Source organism: Emys orbicularis, chromosome 16 (genome assembly GCF_028017835.1).
Source record: "Emys orbicularis isolate rEmyOrb1 chromosome 16, rEmyOrb1.hap1, whole genome shotgun sequence".
NCBI classification, from domain to species: Eukaryota; Metazoa; Chordata; order Testudines; family Emydidae; genus Emys; species Emys orbicularis.
In genome coordinates, this window is record NC_088698.1 from 10,675,661 (window position 1) to 10,694,787 (window position 19,127).

Consider the following 19,127-nt stretch of genomic DNA (forward strand, 5'->3'; position numbering starts at 1 on the left):
ACGCGAGAAGCCCCAGTGCCCTGACCCTGATCCCCTGCAGAAGCACTGGGGGCAGCAGGGGAAAACTCTAGCACCTGGACCCCTGCTGCAGCCCTGGGACTGGAGGAGCTCTCACTCCCCACTGCACATCACGGGGCCATGGTACAGGGACAGAGCTTCTCCGGTCTTGGGGCCACAGTGGCGGGGTGGGCAGAAAGGAGCAAAAGGGCTGCAGTGGGCAGGGGACCCTGGGTGGAAGGGACAGAAAGGGGTGGGGCTGTGGGCAGGACCACAGGCGGAAGGGGCGGAACAGATGTGAGGCTGCAGGCGGAAGGGGTGGGGGAGGCCCCCCACTTACTCTGGCCCAGGGCCCCAGGAAACCTTAATTCACCTCTGAAGAAAAAGGTAGAGCAAAGACAAGATCTTTGAGAACACTAAAGGTAAATGGACATATTAAAATCAGACATTGTTAAATGTTAGGCAGAACATGAGCTGAGCAATTTGGGGACTTTATAAATCAAAATAATAAATATTTAGGTTTTCTGATTCTACTTATTGTTTAACTGAAACTTGTGTTGCTCTGTAACCTTTAGAGCATTTGATTCTATTGAGATTTTTTTCTATAAAACAATTTAAATGTAGGAGGAAAATTCAGTCCTTTTCAATCCATATCTGGAGGAGTGAATTTGGCAGCAGCATTAATAACCTCCAGAACCAAGCTGGCACGAAAATTCAACAGTGACAAGTGGATCTCAATACATGGCGACCAGCTGAGAAGTGATCTTCTTGGATCTGTGAATGCTGGAAAATTTGGGAATGTAAAAATAAATTATTTGATTAGCTAAGGGTGATTCTGGATTGGAACCATTTCTCTCCATGCTGTTGAGGAGAGAAATAAAGAAACATGTGATGTGGTCACTTCCTTTTTATCTCCACTAGGCTATTGGTGGGTGACTATGTTTCCCACACTTTATGTGGCTCAGGAAGGTGTTATTTTACTCACCTCCACAAGATGACCTCAGCCAGGTGAATCGAGCTAAAACTACAACTTGCCATGTCTACATTAAGATTTTGTGTGTTAGCTATCACATTGTACAAATACACCTGTTTTTACTAGTGTAGACATGCCCCATGACAACAGTGAATTTGTGTTCTCCCTCATCACAAAGTAGTAAAAAAAAAAAAAAAAAAAAAAATTCTTAGCAGGTGATTTAAAACTATGTTTCAGTCTTGTGAGCTATGTTAATATAGTAATCATATTAACCCCCCAAAAAACCCAACGTGGCATGTATCAGCCTGTGTCTCTGTTGTGTAAGTGTTGGATTGTGTTGCACTGATGATTCAGCCCAATCAAGCATATCAGCCAGCTTGAGGTCTCAGCAGATAAATAGCCTACTCTGCCTTACCTTTTACCTTTTCAAAGGAATAGTGGTAGAGACATAATTTACCACTGAGCAGATAGTCCAAGTGGATATGCTTTTCTTTTCCACTTCCAAGCTTACCACCAAGCTAAAAGAATCACAACGTCCTGGTGACAGGTTTCAGAGTGGTAGCTGTGTAGTCTGTATCAGCAAAAAGAACGAGGAGTACTTGTGGCACCTTAGAGACTAACACATTTATTTGGGCATAAGCTTTTGTGGGCTAAAACCCACTTCATCGGATGCATGTGTCCCGGTGGAAATTGTTCTGGGATGGGGTGGGTGGAGGGGAAAGCATACTATGCTAGTAATATTTGCAGTGCAGTAAACTCCCCTTTAAATTGTAGCCACTGAAATCACACAATCCCATGAACCACTTTTCTCACCTCCTTCCTTGAAATGTAAAATTGAGTCAACCACAACCCCACTTCAATCATAACTATCTGCTAAAGCAGAACACTTCATCCATCAGGTCTTTCAGCAAGACAACTTGTCTTCTGTTTTGAGAAAAACAAAAAACTTTGCCATTTTCCATGTAGATTTCATGCTAAACCATCACTCATCACATAATATTCCATATTAAATTTTTAAAAATAATAATAATAATAATAATAAGTAATAAAAGATTCCTGGTTGAGATGACATCTGCATAGCTGAATGGCATAGAGATTTGTTTCTCGTTAACAAAAATCACTTGCTGGAAATCAAACATTATTTTCTAGGAAACAGCATGGCGAGGGGGCCCATGCCGAAGCATTTTTTATTGCATTTCAAATTTTTACAAGTTCATGATGTAAAGGTAATTAAAATGTGTGGACTTCTGAGGTCTCTAATGGGTCTACCCAAACCAGCTGGGTGTATTGCAACAAGTTCTTTTTCTCTTACCTGAATTACTTTTTGCTGCATTATTTCTTCTTCTCTGTATTAGTACCAGGTTATTTGTCTGTATAGTTCATCATCCTACAGCTAGACTAGACTCTGCAACATCAAGTCCTATGCATATCTTCTGAAACATTGTTGTTCCTGGAGTTCTGAGTGCTTGCATAACTTGGGTGTGGGTACCTGCATACACACATACAAAACCATGTCTTGAGTCAGCTGATATGCATGGAAAATCAGACTGAGTTAATGTTGAATTAATTATCTCTATGCACAACTTGAGTTTACATTGCTTAATACTCTTGTTGGCCCTCAGATAATAGCATCATAATATATTGCTCTTTTAAAGCCCCGTCCTGTGTAGCACCAATTGTACCTATTAGTCTCTTCAATGCCTGTTGACATCAGTGGAAGTTGAGTGTGTCATACTCACAGAAAAAGACCTTTATAGCATCCTTCATCTGAGGAGGATGGTTGTCTTATATGTATACAGTGTTTCATGTTGAAGTATTCCAAAGCATCTTTACAAGGCTAATTAATCATATACAAAACCTGCAATTCATTGACCCTGTTTAGGGTTAATCTGATAACTGATCAAGATGCTGAGAACATTGCATCTGCTTCTTAAAGCTATCTTCCATATCGCTATGTTTTTATTGTAGTGGGTACGTGCTGCACCTGTAACAACAATGGTTAAAAAAGACAAATAAAATGGGGGATTTGCAGTGTCATTCAGAAGTGACAATTGAAGCACGAGCCAGAAACACAATATATTGGCACAGGGTAGGATAAGAACATAAGAACGGCCGTACCGGGTCAGACCAAAGGTCCATCTAGCCCAGTATACCTGTCTACCGACAGTGGCCAATGCCAGGTGCCCCAGAGGGAGTGGACCAACAGGCAATGATCAAGTGATCTCTCTCCTGCTATCCATCTCCATCCTCTGACAAACAGAGGCTAGGGACACCATTCCTTACCCATCCTGGGTAATAGCCATTAATGGACTTAACCACCATGAATTTATCCAGTTCTCTTTTAAATGCTGTTATAGTCCTAGCCTTCACAACCTCCTCAGGTAAGGAGTTCCATAAGTTGACTGTGCGCTGCGTGAAGAAGAACTTCCTTGTATTTGTTTTAAACCTGCTGCCTATTAATTTCATTTGGTGACCCCTAGTTCTTGTATTATGGGAATAAGTAAATAACTTTTCCTTATCCACTTTCTCCACATCACTCATCATATCCCCCCTTAGTCTCCTCTTTTCCAAGCTGGAAATGGACCAGGATGGACGCTAAAATCAGTTAGTAGCCCACAACAGAGCCTTTTTTATTGACAGATATAGACATGACCTTTGGGTGCTATGGTTCTTATTAATAGGGGTCAGGGAGTGGCTTCTTTGAATTAGATTTGACATACAGGGAGGCAGAAAATCCTGAGAGAACCAATTAAACTATCTTTTTCCTATTTACCACCATTTTTTTCCAATCTGGAAAAAGTGGCTTTGCTCTATTTCCTTGTCTATGATTTTAGTAGGCTATGCAAGTTCAGGGATCGTTTTGAATTTCTGAGTGGCAGTAGGGTTGTTCTGTGGCTATTACTACAGCTGAAGGTCTGCAGTAGTCTCTGAGGAATGGCTGGTCGAATGTTCTGGAATTATTCTCAAGCCTCATCATACCAACCTGGGAGCCATCTTTGCTGACAAAACCAAAGGGAAGAGCATAACAAACCCCATTCAGAGATGCACCTGAAGCATCTCCCCCTTTATCAGGCCATAGACCTAAGGCAAAGATTATTAGAACCATACCAGTAAGGAGATGGCCCAGGGCTTAGTGTGGGGTGCCGGAGATCACTTTAAATCTTTTAATGAAACAACATGATTGAGAAATCAACTTCCGGCTACCCTCACTGTCAAGCTATTCCTCTCCTCGTGCCATATATAAATAGATGCAAATGAGGTAAATTTGGTCTACTAATGCTGAGGCTCAGCACAAGCCTCTGGATGCCGTAGGAGTAGTGCGAAGTGAAATGGAGGAAAGCTGTGGGCTGTGTTCTTTGGTTGTCCCCATCCTTGAGATGGTTGCTATGTGCAGTGGTTCTAGGAGGCTGGGTGGGAAGACTTCTGCACTGATTTATAACCCTATGCAACTCAAGCGTCTTCAGCAGCTTTGTAGGGGGGGTTAGCCAGCTCACAGTGTTTCTCCCCTTTTCTGAATTTTTAGTGCTTCCAGACTTTGTTGGGAAATAACATCAATTTAGGGGTTTCCTTCACCTTTATAAAATCCACCTTGGGTGGGAGAAGCTAATAACTTTCCGGACTTTTTCTTGCCCCTGTTTCTCATTTTGAGGTAATTGTGTGTGGCCTCCTATTTGCAGGCATCAGAGGTGGAGAGACAACTCTCAATGCAGGTCCATACCCTTCGAGAGGACTTCCGGGAGAAGAACTCATCAACCAGTCAACATATAGTACGACTTGAAAGTCTCCAGGCTGAGGTGAGTGGCCTTCTGATCATGGTGGTTTAAGGTTTGATACGTCTCTCAAGGTACTCGGTGATATTTTAATCTTATGTAATGAACCCCTCTGAACTGGGTAAACAAAACCAAATTCCTAATGGTGATAGTTTGTGCCAGCAAGAAAAAGGGATGCTAGCTAGAGGGCAGAAGGAGCTAATTAATTTAGTTGGCCACCTGTGTTTCTCTCTTAACTGATGCTCCTCGTTCACACCTACAGGACTCCTGTATATAAGTAGCAGAGTTGTCCCCTGTTTTGAAAACAGCCTGAGTTACTGTACCCAAGTGTGACACGGTGGGTGAAGTAATACCTTTTATTGGACCAACTTCTGTGGGTGAGAGAGACACGCTTTTGAGCTGACGCAGAGCTCTTCTTCAGGTCACTTAATCCTATCAGGAAGATGGAAAGCAGGGGAAATAGTGAGGTGGATCTCTGAGGAGCCAAAATGTGGGTATGTTCAGGTCACCTGAAGAAGAGCTCTGTGTAAGCTCAAAAGCGTGTCTCTCTCACCAACAGAAGTGGGTCCAATAGAAGATATTACCTCACCCACCTTGTCTCTCTAATATCCTGGGTCTGACACAGCTACAACAACACTGCATGTACAAAAGTGTGTTAGTCACCTAAAGGCCTTTAAGTTTACCCTCTTTAAGGTGGTGACTGTCATACAGGGACAGCTACTGTCATGAAAGAATGGTTTGGAAAAAGCATGTCTCTCCGAGAGCTCAATGGAAGACATTCCCTGCCATTCAACTCTGAGTATGGATAATGTTGTAAAGGCAGGGGTATATACAGTCAGCTGGAAAACACGGCTCCTCCTTCCTGACTGGTGCAGTGAGAGCGCCCCATCCTGTTTCAGTTTGTTTTAGCCCCTGTCTAAAAGATAATCCTGTCAGGAAGATGTAAAGCAGGGGAGACAGCGAGGGGGAGCTTTTAGAGACAAAATATGGGTATGTTCCAGTGGGCCACATCCAAACACACACTCCACTTCTGAGGAGGGAGCTGTTCTGAATGGCTGAGAAGAAAGCAGAAATCCTCTCCTGCATTTGAGATGTGTGTGGAAAAATGAGGCCGTCCTTTATACTTATTTTAGCTCTGGATATCTTGGCCAGTACGTTGTTTGTTTCCTTTTCCTTCTGTGATCTGGGGAGGATGGGAGATTTGAATATGAAGGACCTGGAGGAGTGGGGAAAACCCCTATTGTACAATCCTACTACTTTTTAACTGATTAGAAGAGTTTTTCCTAAATTTCTGCTTCTCTTCCCCTCCCTACCCCCTTTTTTCCTTTTCCCTTCCTGTCCTCTTCCCCTTGGTGTGGAGCAGCAGGTCCTTGAAGTAAGTACAGATGCTTTGATTGAGTTTTGAATGCATGTCTGTTACCATCACTGTGCATGCCCCACCTGTTAAGGTCCTTCCTGTCTTGCGCTTTCAGCCCATTTTTTCCCCTCACCCCCTTGCCTTGGCCCAAGGCCTGCAGGACAGTTGTGGGTTGTTGTTTTTACTTATTCACAGGGTGTTCATTACTGAGTTTTATAACAAGTACTAATGTAAAATGCAGTCCTTCTGTTTGTTCTGTGTTTCTCTCTGTTGCATCCCTTCTCTCCATTACATTGAAGTCATGCTTGTAGGGGAAGAGACTTCTCAGCAATCATTACTCATAGAAGAATAATGTCCTAATATGTACAGGAGGTGTTCTATAAATAGAGAAATGCAGATATACAAAATTGACATAATATTCCTTCATCTTTCCAAACACTTGACTCCCCTGGACGAATACAGCATTCCCCCTTTCTCCAGGACAGCTGACTGTCTAGTTAATCTGTGTCCAGGCACCATCTGTACACTAGATACATAACCATAAACATAGGGCCTGGAAGGCAGCCAGGTGGAAGAATATCAGAGACAGTCTGGAGGACAGTTAGCAACTAACATGGGTGTACTGGAGAAGACCTAGAGAACAGTAAGGCAGAGGGGATTAGAGGAGAGTCTAGAAGGCAACCATAGAATGGCTAGACCAATATCTGAGACGGTTTAAGGCATCTAGGGCATGTGTTAATGGGGGCTAGGAGTGCATCCAGAACAGGTGGGAGGGCAACCTGGAGAGAACCAGCAGGTTATTCAAGGAGCTGCAAAGGAGATTTGAAGAGACCTTTGCGCATATTCCCCAAGCTATCGGAGAGGTCTGAAAGGACCTGGGACACTACTGGGGAACAGCTAAGAGAATGGGTATCAGATAGGCCTAGGGAACATGAGTTGCTGGACCAAGCCATGTGAGATGGTGTAGGAACTGACCAGGAAGTACTGGGAGCATCAAAGGTCTGTGAGCATAGCTGAAGAACAGCTGATGGCGTTGGACAGCGTACAAAACATACCCCCAGCACTCAGGTATCATGGTGGTAGGCACTGTAGAAGAACCTGGATAGATAGCTAGATGGGAAAATGTATTCTCTTTCCTGGTTAAATAAACAGTGGCCTTTATTAGTGCTGAATCATCCTATATACAGCTTCTTGCTAAGTGAATGGACTTGGCACATTGTCCCTCATCACCTGCGCTTGCTGCACTGGACAATTGAAAGGCCTGAATCTATTTTAAAGCAAGTAATTGTGGGGGAGATATCAGTAATTGTTGCATAAAACTATCAGGCTGTTTTTTAAAGCATAAAATTATAGCGTGTTGAGAAATCATCAGACCAAACATACAGCAAAGAACAAGGTGTACGATCCCAACGCCACCCCCCTCTCTCCTGGGGATTCCAGTAAGTGGCCCTGTAGAAACGCAGGAGAGTTCCCTTCCTGGGAACTCCAACATTTGCTCACACCAGGAACAGAGTCATCATAAAGCTGGGCTGAGTAACTAGCTTTTCACATTCTTGCCGATTTTATGGTCCGGGTGAATCCTTAGGAGGGGGGGGTAGGGCAGGGTCATGCTTTACTGTAGCTCTTAGGAAATTCCAAGGCACACAGTGTTTTCTCCCCTTCCCTCCCTCTATGTTTGCCTGGCAACGCACATTCCAGCGTCTCAGGAGCTGCACTCCCACTCTGCTCCACAGAGTTTTCTGGTGGGAGGCGTTTTCTTTCAGCCTCTTCCTAAGCTCCGAGTTGCATAAAGAGGCACAGTCTCTCTCATACAGGTGCAGACACAGACGTACTCTGGTTCCTGCTGCTTTTCTCTTACCACATGGTGAAAGGAAAAAAAAATTCCCAAAGCCTGGAGCCCAACTCGAGCTCTCTTTCCCTTTCAGATTAAGATGCTTACAGATAGGAAGCGGGAGCTGGAGTGTCGCCTTAGTGCCATGATGGAGGAAAACGATCTGCTTCAGGGAACCGTGGAGGAACTGCAGGAGCGAGTGCTGGTCCTGGAAAGACAAAGCCATGATAAGGATCTGCAGGTGAGGAGAACAGGAGGTGGAGAAAGAGGCTCAAATGAAAGAGAAAATGGAACTCTGAAAGCTAAGAAGGGATAAAGGAGGGGTTCTGGGATAGGACCTACAGTTAAGAGAATGGGAATTTGGAGATAGGAGACCAAAGGGAAGAGTAAAATGACTCTTATGATCACAGAGGAACAATAGAGTGGGTAGCGCCTAGATATGGCCTGCAGAGAATGGGAACTCTCACAGAGGAGACTAAAGGAAGAGAAAATGAACTATTAGAACAAGGAGTGAGAACATTTAATCAAGGAAAACAGATACTTCAATGGAGGTTGAGGAACTTGGTTGCATTTCTGCTGATTTCTTACTGGGACTAACTCCAATAAGGTCTGCTTATGGTTATTTTGGGCAGAGGTCCAGAGCATGGTAGCCAGCCTCAGATCTGTCACTATTCAAAAGGTTCACAAAATGCACCCATGGAGTTCTCAGCATTTCTTCATAGAATATCAGGTTTGGAAGGGACCTCAGGAGGTCATCTAGTCCAACCCCCTACTCAAAGCAGGACCAATCCCCAACTAGCCCCCTCAAGTATTGAACTCACAACCCTGGGTTTAGCAGGCCAATGCTCAAACCACTGAGCTATCCGTCCCCCCTCTTAGTAAACATTACTCCTGGAATGATGTTGAACAAGTTGCTATGTCAGTGTTATAGGGCCTGTTTCTGGGTGGTGAGTGATATTTTATGGTTTCTTTTCTCAATTCACCCTACCCACTGCAGGTTTGTGGCTATACCAGCTATTTTATTCTTTGGCAATTAGCTCCCCGTTTTCTCTGCCAGTCTGTGGAATACAAGAATATAGGAACTGCTACACAAACAGACTGGTATTTTCTGTCTGACCTTGGCTGCTCCTTCAGCAGGAGGTGCAAAATCCCCTATAATGCACCTAACTAGAATCCTGTTCTACCATAGTAGATGAGGGGAAGAATTTCTTCCTGAACTCAGGGTCAACAGTCCTGGAAACTGAAAGTTTCTCACTCTGCCCTACCACTGTTCCTCAATCCGGGCTTGGAGGAACTCCATCCCGGGTGCTCAGTCTCCTTGGCCTCTCTGCTGTGAGACTGCCATTTTGGGGGCCAGTTAATGTGAGCTGTGATGGTGGGTTTTTGACTTGGACACCTGTCCACCGGGAACTGGACTGAGACCCACCAATTCATTTTGTGCAGATGAAAGTCATTACAATCTGAGCGCTGCTCAGTAATCTGCTACCAGCCTGGTGTGGATTTGAACTGGTGACCTAGAAGTGAAAGACTCTTTCTGCCATTACTAACATCCTGAGCTGTCCATTTCACCAGCCTCTATAATTTTATTCTAATTAATGTAATTTATTCACAGATAAAATCTAATCAGATTTTGAAATTTACTAAGCTATGTGCCTCAATTTGCACAAGTAAGTTTCATAGAATAATTATACATTGCATTAAAATATTTCCTTTATTCATTTATTTTTCCACTTTTTAATTTCAGCAAGTGCCCTCTAGTTCTCATGTAATGGGAGAGAGTTAAATAGGAGCTCCCAACTGCTTTTTTGTAGTATACAGTATTTATAAAAATATTATCTATCAGAACTCTTCTCCTTTCCAAACTACATACTCCTAGTCTTTTTTCATCTTGCCACATCTGGACCCCGCCCCCACCACAGCATGCCTCTAACTAATTTTGGTGCCCTCCACTGGACCTTTTCTGCTGTCTTTCTTAAGATGAGGGGACCATTGCAGAATGAGGTATTCAAGGTGAGGACTTACCATCGTTGTGTCATAGTATTTTTTTCATACTTCTCTCTATCCCCTACTTAGTACAGACTAGCATCTTAGCTTTTTTGAACACCTCTGTACACTAAGCCATCCACAATGATGCCTAGATCTTTTTCCTTAGAGGCTATCACTATCACTAATTCAGAACCTGCCAGTGTAAACAGATGGATTAAACTGTTCCTTTTAATGTACATTATCTCCCATGCACTTGTATCCACTGAATTTCTGTCTGCCTGTTATTTGTGTAGAAAGTGGTTGCACCCAATACTAGGGTTTACTGCTTTGACTTTGTACCAGCAGTGTAACAAGAGACCTAATATATTTGTGTTACTTTCCGTTTACATCACTTACAAGTATATAGTCACATATATTTTTGTAAATAATCATTTACTCAGTTGTGTACCCTCTCACTACAGATATGCCCTGATTTAAAAGCCTTGAGGGATATCTGAAACATTCAGATAACTGGAGTTTCAAATTAGTGAAATGGTTCTCTGTGAATTTTAGATGCAGTGGATATGTGAATCTTGGTTAACTGGGGTTTGAATGACCAGGGTTTAACTACATCTCTTTGAAACACAAATGGTTGTGTGATTTTTTTTAATTCAGTTGTTGCTTTGTTGTCTAATTACCTAATTTTTCCTTAGCTCCTTCTGGAATTCTTCATAATACATCTTAGCCATAACTAACCTAGTGATTTTGAGTCTTCAGCATATTTTAGATGGCAGCCCATGTCTAGTTTTAGCTGCAAGTAAAGTTTTGGTAATAATTTCTTTGACTGTTAAGCTTTAGAAATTAGACAAGCAGCAAAGACCGTTCCTCCCACATGCGGGGAAACCCTCTTTTCAGGGCTCCCACCAAGGTCCTTCATGAGCTGAGAGATTCATCTAGTCCTCAGTCATATTCACTAGTTTTGTTTTTTCCTTTGATTTCCTTTGGAAGCTGTATCAAAGTCAGCTGGAGCTCCAGGAGGTTCGGCTGTCCTGTCGGCAGCTCCAGGGAAAGGTAGAAGAGCTTAGCGAGGAGAGAAGTCTCCAAAGTTTCAACACAACCAGCACATCCCTGCTATCTGAGATTGAGCAGAGCATGGAGGCAGAAGAACTGGAACAAGAGAGAGAGCAGGTATGATCATCCTTGCACACTGGGGAAGCGTATGAACCTTTGTAAATGAGCACCATATGAATGCACGTAGCAGACTAGGAAAGCATAGCAGACTAGTGCAAACGGCAATGAATCACACCACACATTCCACAAAGCTGCTATTGATATCAGTTAAGAAACCCACAATCACAGCCTATTGCAAACCACACCGTAGTCATCCAACACTTTTTTTTATCTGATATAGCACTGCATTAATACATGTGCACATGCTGGTGTGAACTTACCTAGGGGTACAAAACCACACCAGTTAGGGGAGAGAGAAAGGGCTGCACTGCTAACACATATTGTAAAGGTTTCAGAGTGGTAGCTGTGTTAGTCTGTATCAGCAAAAACAACGAGGAGTCCTTGTGGCACCTTAGAGACTAACAAATTTATTTGGGCATAAGCTTTCGTGGGCTAGAACCCACTTCATCAGATGCAGGAGCAGGTATAAATACATGAAAGGATGGGAGTTTCCTTACCAAGTGTGAGGTCAGTCTAACGAGACAATATTGTAAAGTACACTTAAAATCCATGTGCGCGTGCACACAGATGAAAAGAGCAAGGGCCGCACAAGTCCTGGTTGTTCAAGGAGACAGTGTGATCCAGTGGACATGGCACTGGGCTCTAAATCAGGAAATCTCTCTCAATTTCCTACGCTGACTCACCATGTATCATTAGGCAAACCAAGTAACCTCTCTGTGTCAGTTTCCCTATATATGCAATGCAGGTAATGATACTTTGAGACCTCTAGATGAAAAGCACTAGATAAGTACTTGTTGTTTTTCATTAATATTATATCTAGGATAGGGTGCATCAAAGGACTTTTCTAGCTAACAGGGCATGGTCACATCCTGGAAGTCTACAGGCAATAGAATCTCATGGGTCCCTGAAGCCATGGACTAATATAACGCTGTCTTGTTCCAGCTGAGACTGCAGCTCTGGGAGGCCTATTGCCAAGTCAGATATCTCTGCTCTCATCTCAGAGGAAATGACAGCGCAGACTCTGCAGTCTCCACAGACTCCTCCATGGATGAGTCTTCAGAAACCTCATCAGCCAAAGATGTCCCCGCTGGCAGTCTACGTGCCGGTCTCAATGAGCTGAAGAGGCTGATACAAAGTGTTCTAGATGGCACGGACTCCCCGGTAGGTAGCTGGACACAGAGAAGGATTTTCGGTGTCAGTGTTGGTGCTAGGCAAGGAAGAGTCTGGTATGGATGAGTTATTTTAGATCCTTAATTCTGTGGGCTTTCAGAATTCTTTTGTGGCCTTGAAGATGGGACATCAGGGTGCACAACCCATTTCCAGCAATCTCACATATCACAAGTAGGCCAGTATTTAGACATGCCAACCCAAGGGATTTAAGCTTATGACCTCAAAAGGTATCAAGGTTCTGTTCAGATACTCATCCAAATCCCTCCAGTCTGGAAATCACTCTGGAGAACTCATCAGGGTTTCTTGCAAGAGTTCTAGTTAGTGTTAGTTTCAGCCAGCTTGAAAATATTGCAAACTTTCTCATGGTATTTTGGTTCTTTCACCACCATTTCTGATTAAAGTCTCCCAACCCTGTTTTAAACTGCAATGAGATAAAGAGATCAGTGAGAGTGAAAAGCAAGGTAAGAGATATCATGAGAATTGGGGTCCTATAGAGTATAGACACAAACACTCCAGAGGTGGCCCCTATGCATGGGAGAGAGAATCTCCTGCAGCAGCATAGCACCTACTGTTTGCCTTGGAGTACTGAGGATAGAAGCAGAGCTCAGAAACTTAACATAATAGGTGATTGAATAGAATCGTGCTGGAGGAGACCTGCAGATCCTCTCTTTGGAGAACTGGGACAACCTCCATCACAGAGTAAAGTAGTGGGGAAATGTGTAGCCTTTCACAAAGACTCAAAAGTCACATCTTGGCCCTCCATTTGCTTCATCCTCAAGACTTGTGTGTTCCCCACAAGGAAACAGCCAACCCGAAGGCAGCTTCATTCTGGAGTGGCACATCCAGAAATAAGCCAGCAGGCTATGTGTACCTGCAAACCTCAGACATGAATGGGAACCCTGACACAACCGGTTTCAATGCCTGTAGGAGTTGGGATTGAATCATAAAAGGTTGAGAAAGAATACAAGATTGTATTTGTTCAAGGGAGAATGGAGATAACATATAAAGGCCTAAACATGGAAAGCTGATTAGGAATAAGTGTAAATAGAGGTAAATATCGGAGCTGGGTTGTAGTCAGAGATGCGGGTAGAGTATTACAGAGTGGGGAGCGTGTCTGTATATCTTTGTGCTAAGGTAAGTAACCTGTGTGTGTTCTTTCTACCCAGGCTTAGGGGCTGTGTGTGTGTTCGTCTTAGTTGATGCATTTGAGACTGGCTGCGTTGTGAGCCCTCTGGGCACTGTATAAATGTATGTGAACGTGTACTGTAACATCAGAGCTCTTGCAGAGTGACATTCCCACTTCCCTCGTACTTTCTTAGAGCTGTCCCCAAATCAGTACAAAATTAATGCAAACTGTAACTTATAAATGAAAGCTGAGCAAGCTGTTTCTCTCTTGCTGCCAGAGTTCTCGGAGAAGTGATGACGATGCCTTAGAAGAACAGATCAGGCAAACAAGTGAGGACTCAAGAGCCCTGAGGGAGTTAATGGAGGGAGAAAGAGGAAAACTGAGGCAGAGCCTGGAGGAACTGCAGAGACTTCACAGCCAGGTGAGCAATCCATACGGATTCCCTGGACCTTCTGAAATGCATGTTGCTTTGTAAGACAGGATTGTGGCACATTCCCACAGGGCGCTCTGCTTACTTGGAAGAGGTCATCTAGTCATATCCTGAGAAGACCTGTTGGCAACACCTTTCAGAGCCCTGTATGAGTCCATTTTTGCTACCCCAATGTTCTTCAAGTATGTCTCAGTGTGGATCCCTCTGTAGGTATGCACATGCGAGATTGGAACTGGAGTGGCAGGAGCCATGTATGCACCCTGTGCGGCCTCATCCGAGAACATAAAGGTGGGATGGCTGCAACTTTGTCTTGATTCCCTCTTACTGGCCGTGGCAGCAAGACAGAACCTGGCAAGTATCCAACACACTAATTTTCAGCTCAACCTAAACACTTCTTCAAAGACTTCCAGAACTGAGGAAAAGAAAGAGATCTCTCTCCCCAGCAGCATCCCCGGCCAAACCACTGATGCCTGAATACTAGGAAGAGACAGATCCAGGAGCTGAGCAATGTCAGTGCCTCATCTCACCACTAAATGGTCTTCACTCTTCGCTGCTAGATGAAGTGGTATCCAACGGCAACGGCACCTGCAAAGGATGACTCTAAAACATTCCAGGAGTTCCTTGTGAGGATTGCCGAGACTTTGGAGATCAAGACACTGGTCCCATAGCCACCCCACTGAGTTCCACTCTTTGCCCTCTGCCTTGCTCTTCAGGGATCCTTCTCACGACAGCCAACTACTAACAGAAGTGGCCTCTTTCCTCTGTGGCTCCTAGGTGAAGCGGGTTCCACCAGATCTTAAGGCAAGAGGCTTCTACTCCCAGTATTTCCTCATTCTGAAAAAGAAAGGGGGTCTTGGCCTATCCTAGATCTGAGGAAACTCAACAAATACATATGTTGTCTTTGGTTCAGCATGCCTCCATTATTCCGTCGTTCTACGCTTAAGACTGGCTCACGGCTCTCAACTTGTAGGATGCGTACTTCTTGTGGGTCAGATGTATGGCTTTGTGGAAGTACCTAAGATTCACAGTGGGGCCCAACCATTAAAAATGCAAGGTTCTGCCCTTTGGACTCTCCACAACACCAAGAATATTAACCAAATGCCTAGCAGTGGTGGGAGAGCATTTAAGGAGGTAGGGAATCCATGTCCACCCATACCTGGATGACTGGCTGAGGCATGTTCCAACATGAGATTTCTAAGTCTTGGAATACCTCCTTTCCCTATTCTCTTAAATAGGACTCCTTATGAATTATGAGACATTGTTTCTCATGCCACTGCAGATGAGTTCAGAGGAGCTTTAATTGACTCCAGGTCGGCAAGAGCCTACCTCAGACAGTGCATACGTGTCTGAGACTTTTAGACTACATGTCAGTGTCCATGCATATGCCACTTGCCAGACTTCACCTATAGCCCTTACAGTTGTGGCTGACATCTGTATACTTCCTGTCCAGACATCTCAGAAAGCTGTTCAGTGCCTCAGGTCATGCAAGAGTTCACTTGGTGGCTAGACCTAGTGAACATAAGAAAAGGGGTGCCATTTTCTGTCCTTTCCCTCCTGATAACGCTTATTACGGATGCTTTAAGGACAAGCTGGGGCACCCACCTGAACCACCTGCAGATGCAAGGCACGTGGTCTTGGCATGACTTGATCCCCTGAATAATATCCAAGATCATGCAGAGTTAGGATTCAACTCTCCCAGGGTTCATCTTGCTGCAATATCTGCTTGTCGCACTCCAGTACACTCATAGCTGGTCTTCACATGCCCTACAGTATCAAAATTCCCCAAAGGCCTCCCTTACAGGGCTTGCCTTCCAGTCAAAGACCCAACTCCCATCTGGGACCTCAATGCCTCCTTCTAAAGCTTGGATCCCCCCCTTTGAATCACTGTCAGAGTGCTTTGATTACCACCTTAACATCATCTTTTGTGTGGCCATTATCTCAGCACAGAGAGTTAATGAACTCCGAGCCCTTATGGCCAGACTGCCTTACACACCCTTCCATAGGGACAAGGTGGTACTGATACTATATCCCAAGTTCATCCCTACGGTGGTCTCAGAATTCCACCTAAACCAATGGATTGCTTGACTAGCCTTCTTCCCAAAGCCACGCTCGGTCCCAGGAGAAAGGAAGAGCCTACTTAGACCTCTCTAGTGCTTTGTTCTATCTATTACCTCACCAGAAGCAAGGCTTTCAGGCCATATCCAGCGCATCAAACGGCTAAGCTATCTCATCACACAGGATCCACCTGCTAGTAAATTGTTGGCAAGCATCTCCCTCCAGACATCAAAGCACACTTCTCCAGAGTACAGCCGGCATCTTCCACCTGCTTCAGGAACATGGTGATCTCTGAAATCTATAAGGCTACACAGAGCAACCCACTAACTTCATGCACTTGATAAGGAAGCCTGGTTGGATGCCAGATTCAGGAGAGCGGTACTTCAATCACTGTTTGACCGATACAGCTGAAACCCTCACTCCCACCATTCAGGGAGGGTAGTGGGGGCCAGTCACCCACAGTGGGATCCACACTGACAACCTCGAAGAAGAAAGACTAAGTCACCATTCTATAGTAACTGTGGTTCTTCAGGATGCTGTTGTTGTCAGTGCAGATCCCACAACCCATCCTCTGTCACCGCTTTTCAGAGTCCTCAGCAACACAGGAACTGAGAGGCGTCACAGCCACCCCACTCTTTGTGCCCCGATATGGGAGCATGAGGCAGCACAGCATGAATATGTTGCCCAGTGAACATTGCTATTAAAAAATAAATCCACTCTCTCACTGATCAGGCCCATGCACATCTTGAGTGGGTCCGCATTGACTACTCAAAGAACCACAGTTTCCACAGGGTAAGTAACCACATGGGAGAAACAATCAGAAAATCTTGTTTAATACTAAAGAAAATTGCCGGGCAGGGGAATGACTGCTCCATTCTACTCCCACCAAGTGGTGTATTTTATGCTGTACACCCCTCTGTACATCCACAGCTACAGGTATCATTACAGGACAGTGCCTTCTAACACACCTCTGGATATGTATAACTGGCATATTTACAGGGCTTGCCATGCAGTGCAATCTGTGAGCAAAGAAACCAATCAATTCTTATAGACTGTCCCATGCTGAAAGACTGTTCAAACCTCTGCTTGGAAGCTCATCTGCTTTAGATGGATGAAATAGTGTGGGCTCCCCAGCCACCGGCTCTGAACTGTGTTCTGCTCCTATGGGGGGTGGGGAGGAGAACAACTAATGCAATGTCTTACAGCTCATTTAGGACTTCTGACCACTGCCACTTGGAGGAAGGTATTGGGACTGTATAGCCCTCCCCTTCCTGGGAATAAGCGTGGTGGCTTTCGCAATCAGGGCCAGTTGAACAAACACAAATGAGGAGCTGTATGAATGATTAATACACAGAAATATCTTCGAAGGGTTCTCTAGTGCTTGTGTGGCAATCTCACAGGGAACAGCTCTTTCGTTCTTAGGAATATGCTAACACGGAGAAGATTCAAGTTAAAGCCAGAGCCTTTCCTAGAGGTGTTCCCAGCAATACTTCAGACAAAGTATTGGGTAGCTTCTTACAGTTAATTCCATTACAACCCACTACCTCACCTCTCAAAGCTGGGAGGTAATTGTCACACTCTGAGCAGCATTGGTGAGGCCTCAGCTGGAGTACTATGTCCAGTTCTGGGTGCCACACAGTTCTGAGTGTCACACTTCAAGAAACATGTGGATAAAATGGGGGAGAGTCCACAGGAGAGCAGCAAAAATGATAGGTAGGACAAGAAGTAATCAGCTTAATCTGCAGCCAGGGAGATGTAGGTCAGATATTAGGAAAAAATTCTAACTATAAGGGTAGTTAAGCTCTGGAATAGTCTTCCATGGGAGGTTTTGGAAATCCCCACCATTGGAAGTTTTTGAGAACAGGTCAGACAAACACTTGTCAGGGATGGTCTAAGTTTACTTGGTTCTGCCACAGCATACGGGGTGGACTAGATGACCTCTTGAGGTCCCTTTCAACCCTACGTTTCTATGGTTCTGTATTTTTTACTTGGACACAGAGAATCCAATGCTGTGTAGGGCTTCAGCCTAGTGAACATATCTCACCCTCTCCTTCAGCCTCCCAGAAAGACTTGCCAGCCAGTACTGTATTTTAACCAGGCATCAGAACTCCATCTTCAAAAGCAGTTTCTCTGTGTACATTCATCTCCCACAATCGGTCCATGCCCAGAAGCAGATCCATGGCAGATACTTTTCTACTGTCACTGGAAATATCAATGTGGTGGATAACTTCTTAGCTGTCTTCCCACCACCAGTGAGGTTTAGAGAAGGGCAGTTTGTTGCATCTCAGAAAGATTTCCAAGGTGGTAGTGCAGTATGTTGGTAATGGAATTCCTGCATACAGCAGACCAAGACACCAAATGCCTATGGAGGTTTGCAGAGCTGTGATAGAGTGAGTCCCTCATGATTTCATAAACTATTAATTCACTTTGGACTGGGATAAAGGGTAAATAGATTCTCAGATTATTAAATATTTTACATGTATTTTAAAGTCTAATTAAAATTCTGATGAGTGCCAGTAACCTTAGAGCTGAGTGGCCTTTTTCACATCATCACTCTTGTATAGGTTTGTTTTTAACTGCTCGCTACTTCTAAAGAAAAGACAGTCAGGAAAATGAGTTTTTTTATTTTTTTTAGTTTTTTAAACTTATTGAGGTGGGGTGGGAGGCACTTGAAAATTTATGAACCCAAGTGATGTCAAGGAAAGATCAGAGACCAGAGTGCAGGCTGAAAGGACATTGGATCAATTGAGGACTGTCTCTTGGTGAGGAAGTAACATTTTGACAGTGAACCTTCAGTGGCTGTAATGTAGCTGAGATAGCGGGATCACAACCCATCTCCTTTATGGTGGATCATAGGGGCTGCAGTGGAGTCTTTAAAATGGCCTTTAACATTATCCATGGTGATCATTAAATGGAATGGAATGGAGTCATTGCCATCTGATGGCTGTTTGGCAGCCCATGACAAGTGAGTTGGCAAAGCTTAGGCCTTTCAGGTAGGAGCCACCACTTCAGTTATCACCATTGTTGGCAGCCTCTGTAAAGGTCAAGGTTTGATGGGCCTGGAGACTGGAAACTCTCACCCTTACAAGGTGGTTCATTCAGATGAGAGCTGAGGCACATGTCCAGTGGTAGCCAGTCATTGCTCATGCTAAGTGCTCTGTGATTAGAGGACTTCTCTCTTCAAGGCTGCCAGTCGGGCACCTTCCACCAGTACTAACTATTACCCTGAGAGGAGAAATGTTTGTCAGTGCTCTTCCTGTTC

General features: G+C 44.3%; 1 protein-coding gene across 1 annotated transcript in view; it reads left to right on the top strand.

The window, feature by feature from the left end:
- Positions 1-19,127, top strand: part of BICDL1 (BICD family like cargo adaptor 1) — a 74,016-nt gene that overhangs the window by 43,285 nt on the left and 11,604 nt on the right. Inside the window, exons 3-7 of the mRNA XM_065417927.1 lie at positions 4,648-4,764; positions 8,023-8,169; positions 10,902-11,081; positions 12,027-12,245; positions 13,658-13,801. Coding sequence (XP_065273999.1) covers positions 4,648-4,764; positions 8,023-8,169; positions 10,902-11,081; positions 12,027-12,245; positions 13,658-13,801 — 807 coding nt within the window. The remainder of the gene's footprint in view (positions 1-4,647; positions 4,765-8,022; positions 8,170-10,901; positions 11,082-12,026; positions 12,246-13,657; positions 13,802-19,127) is intronic.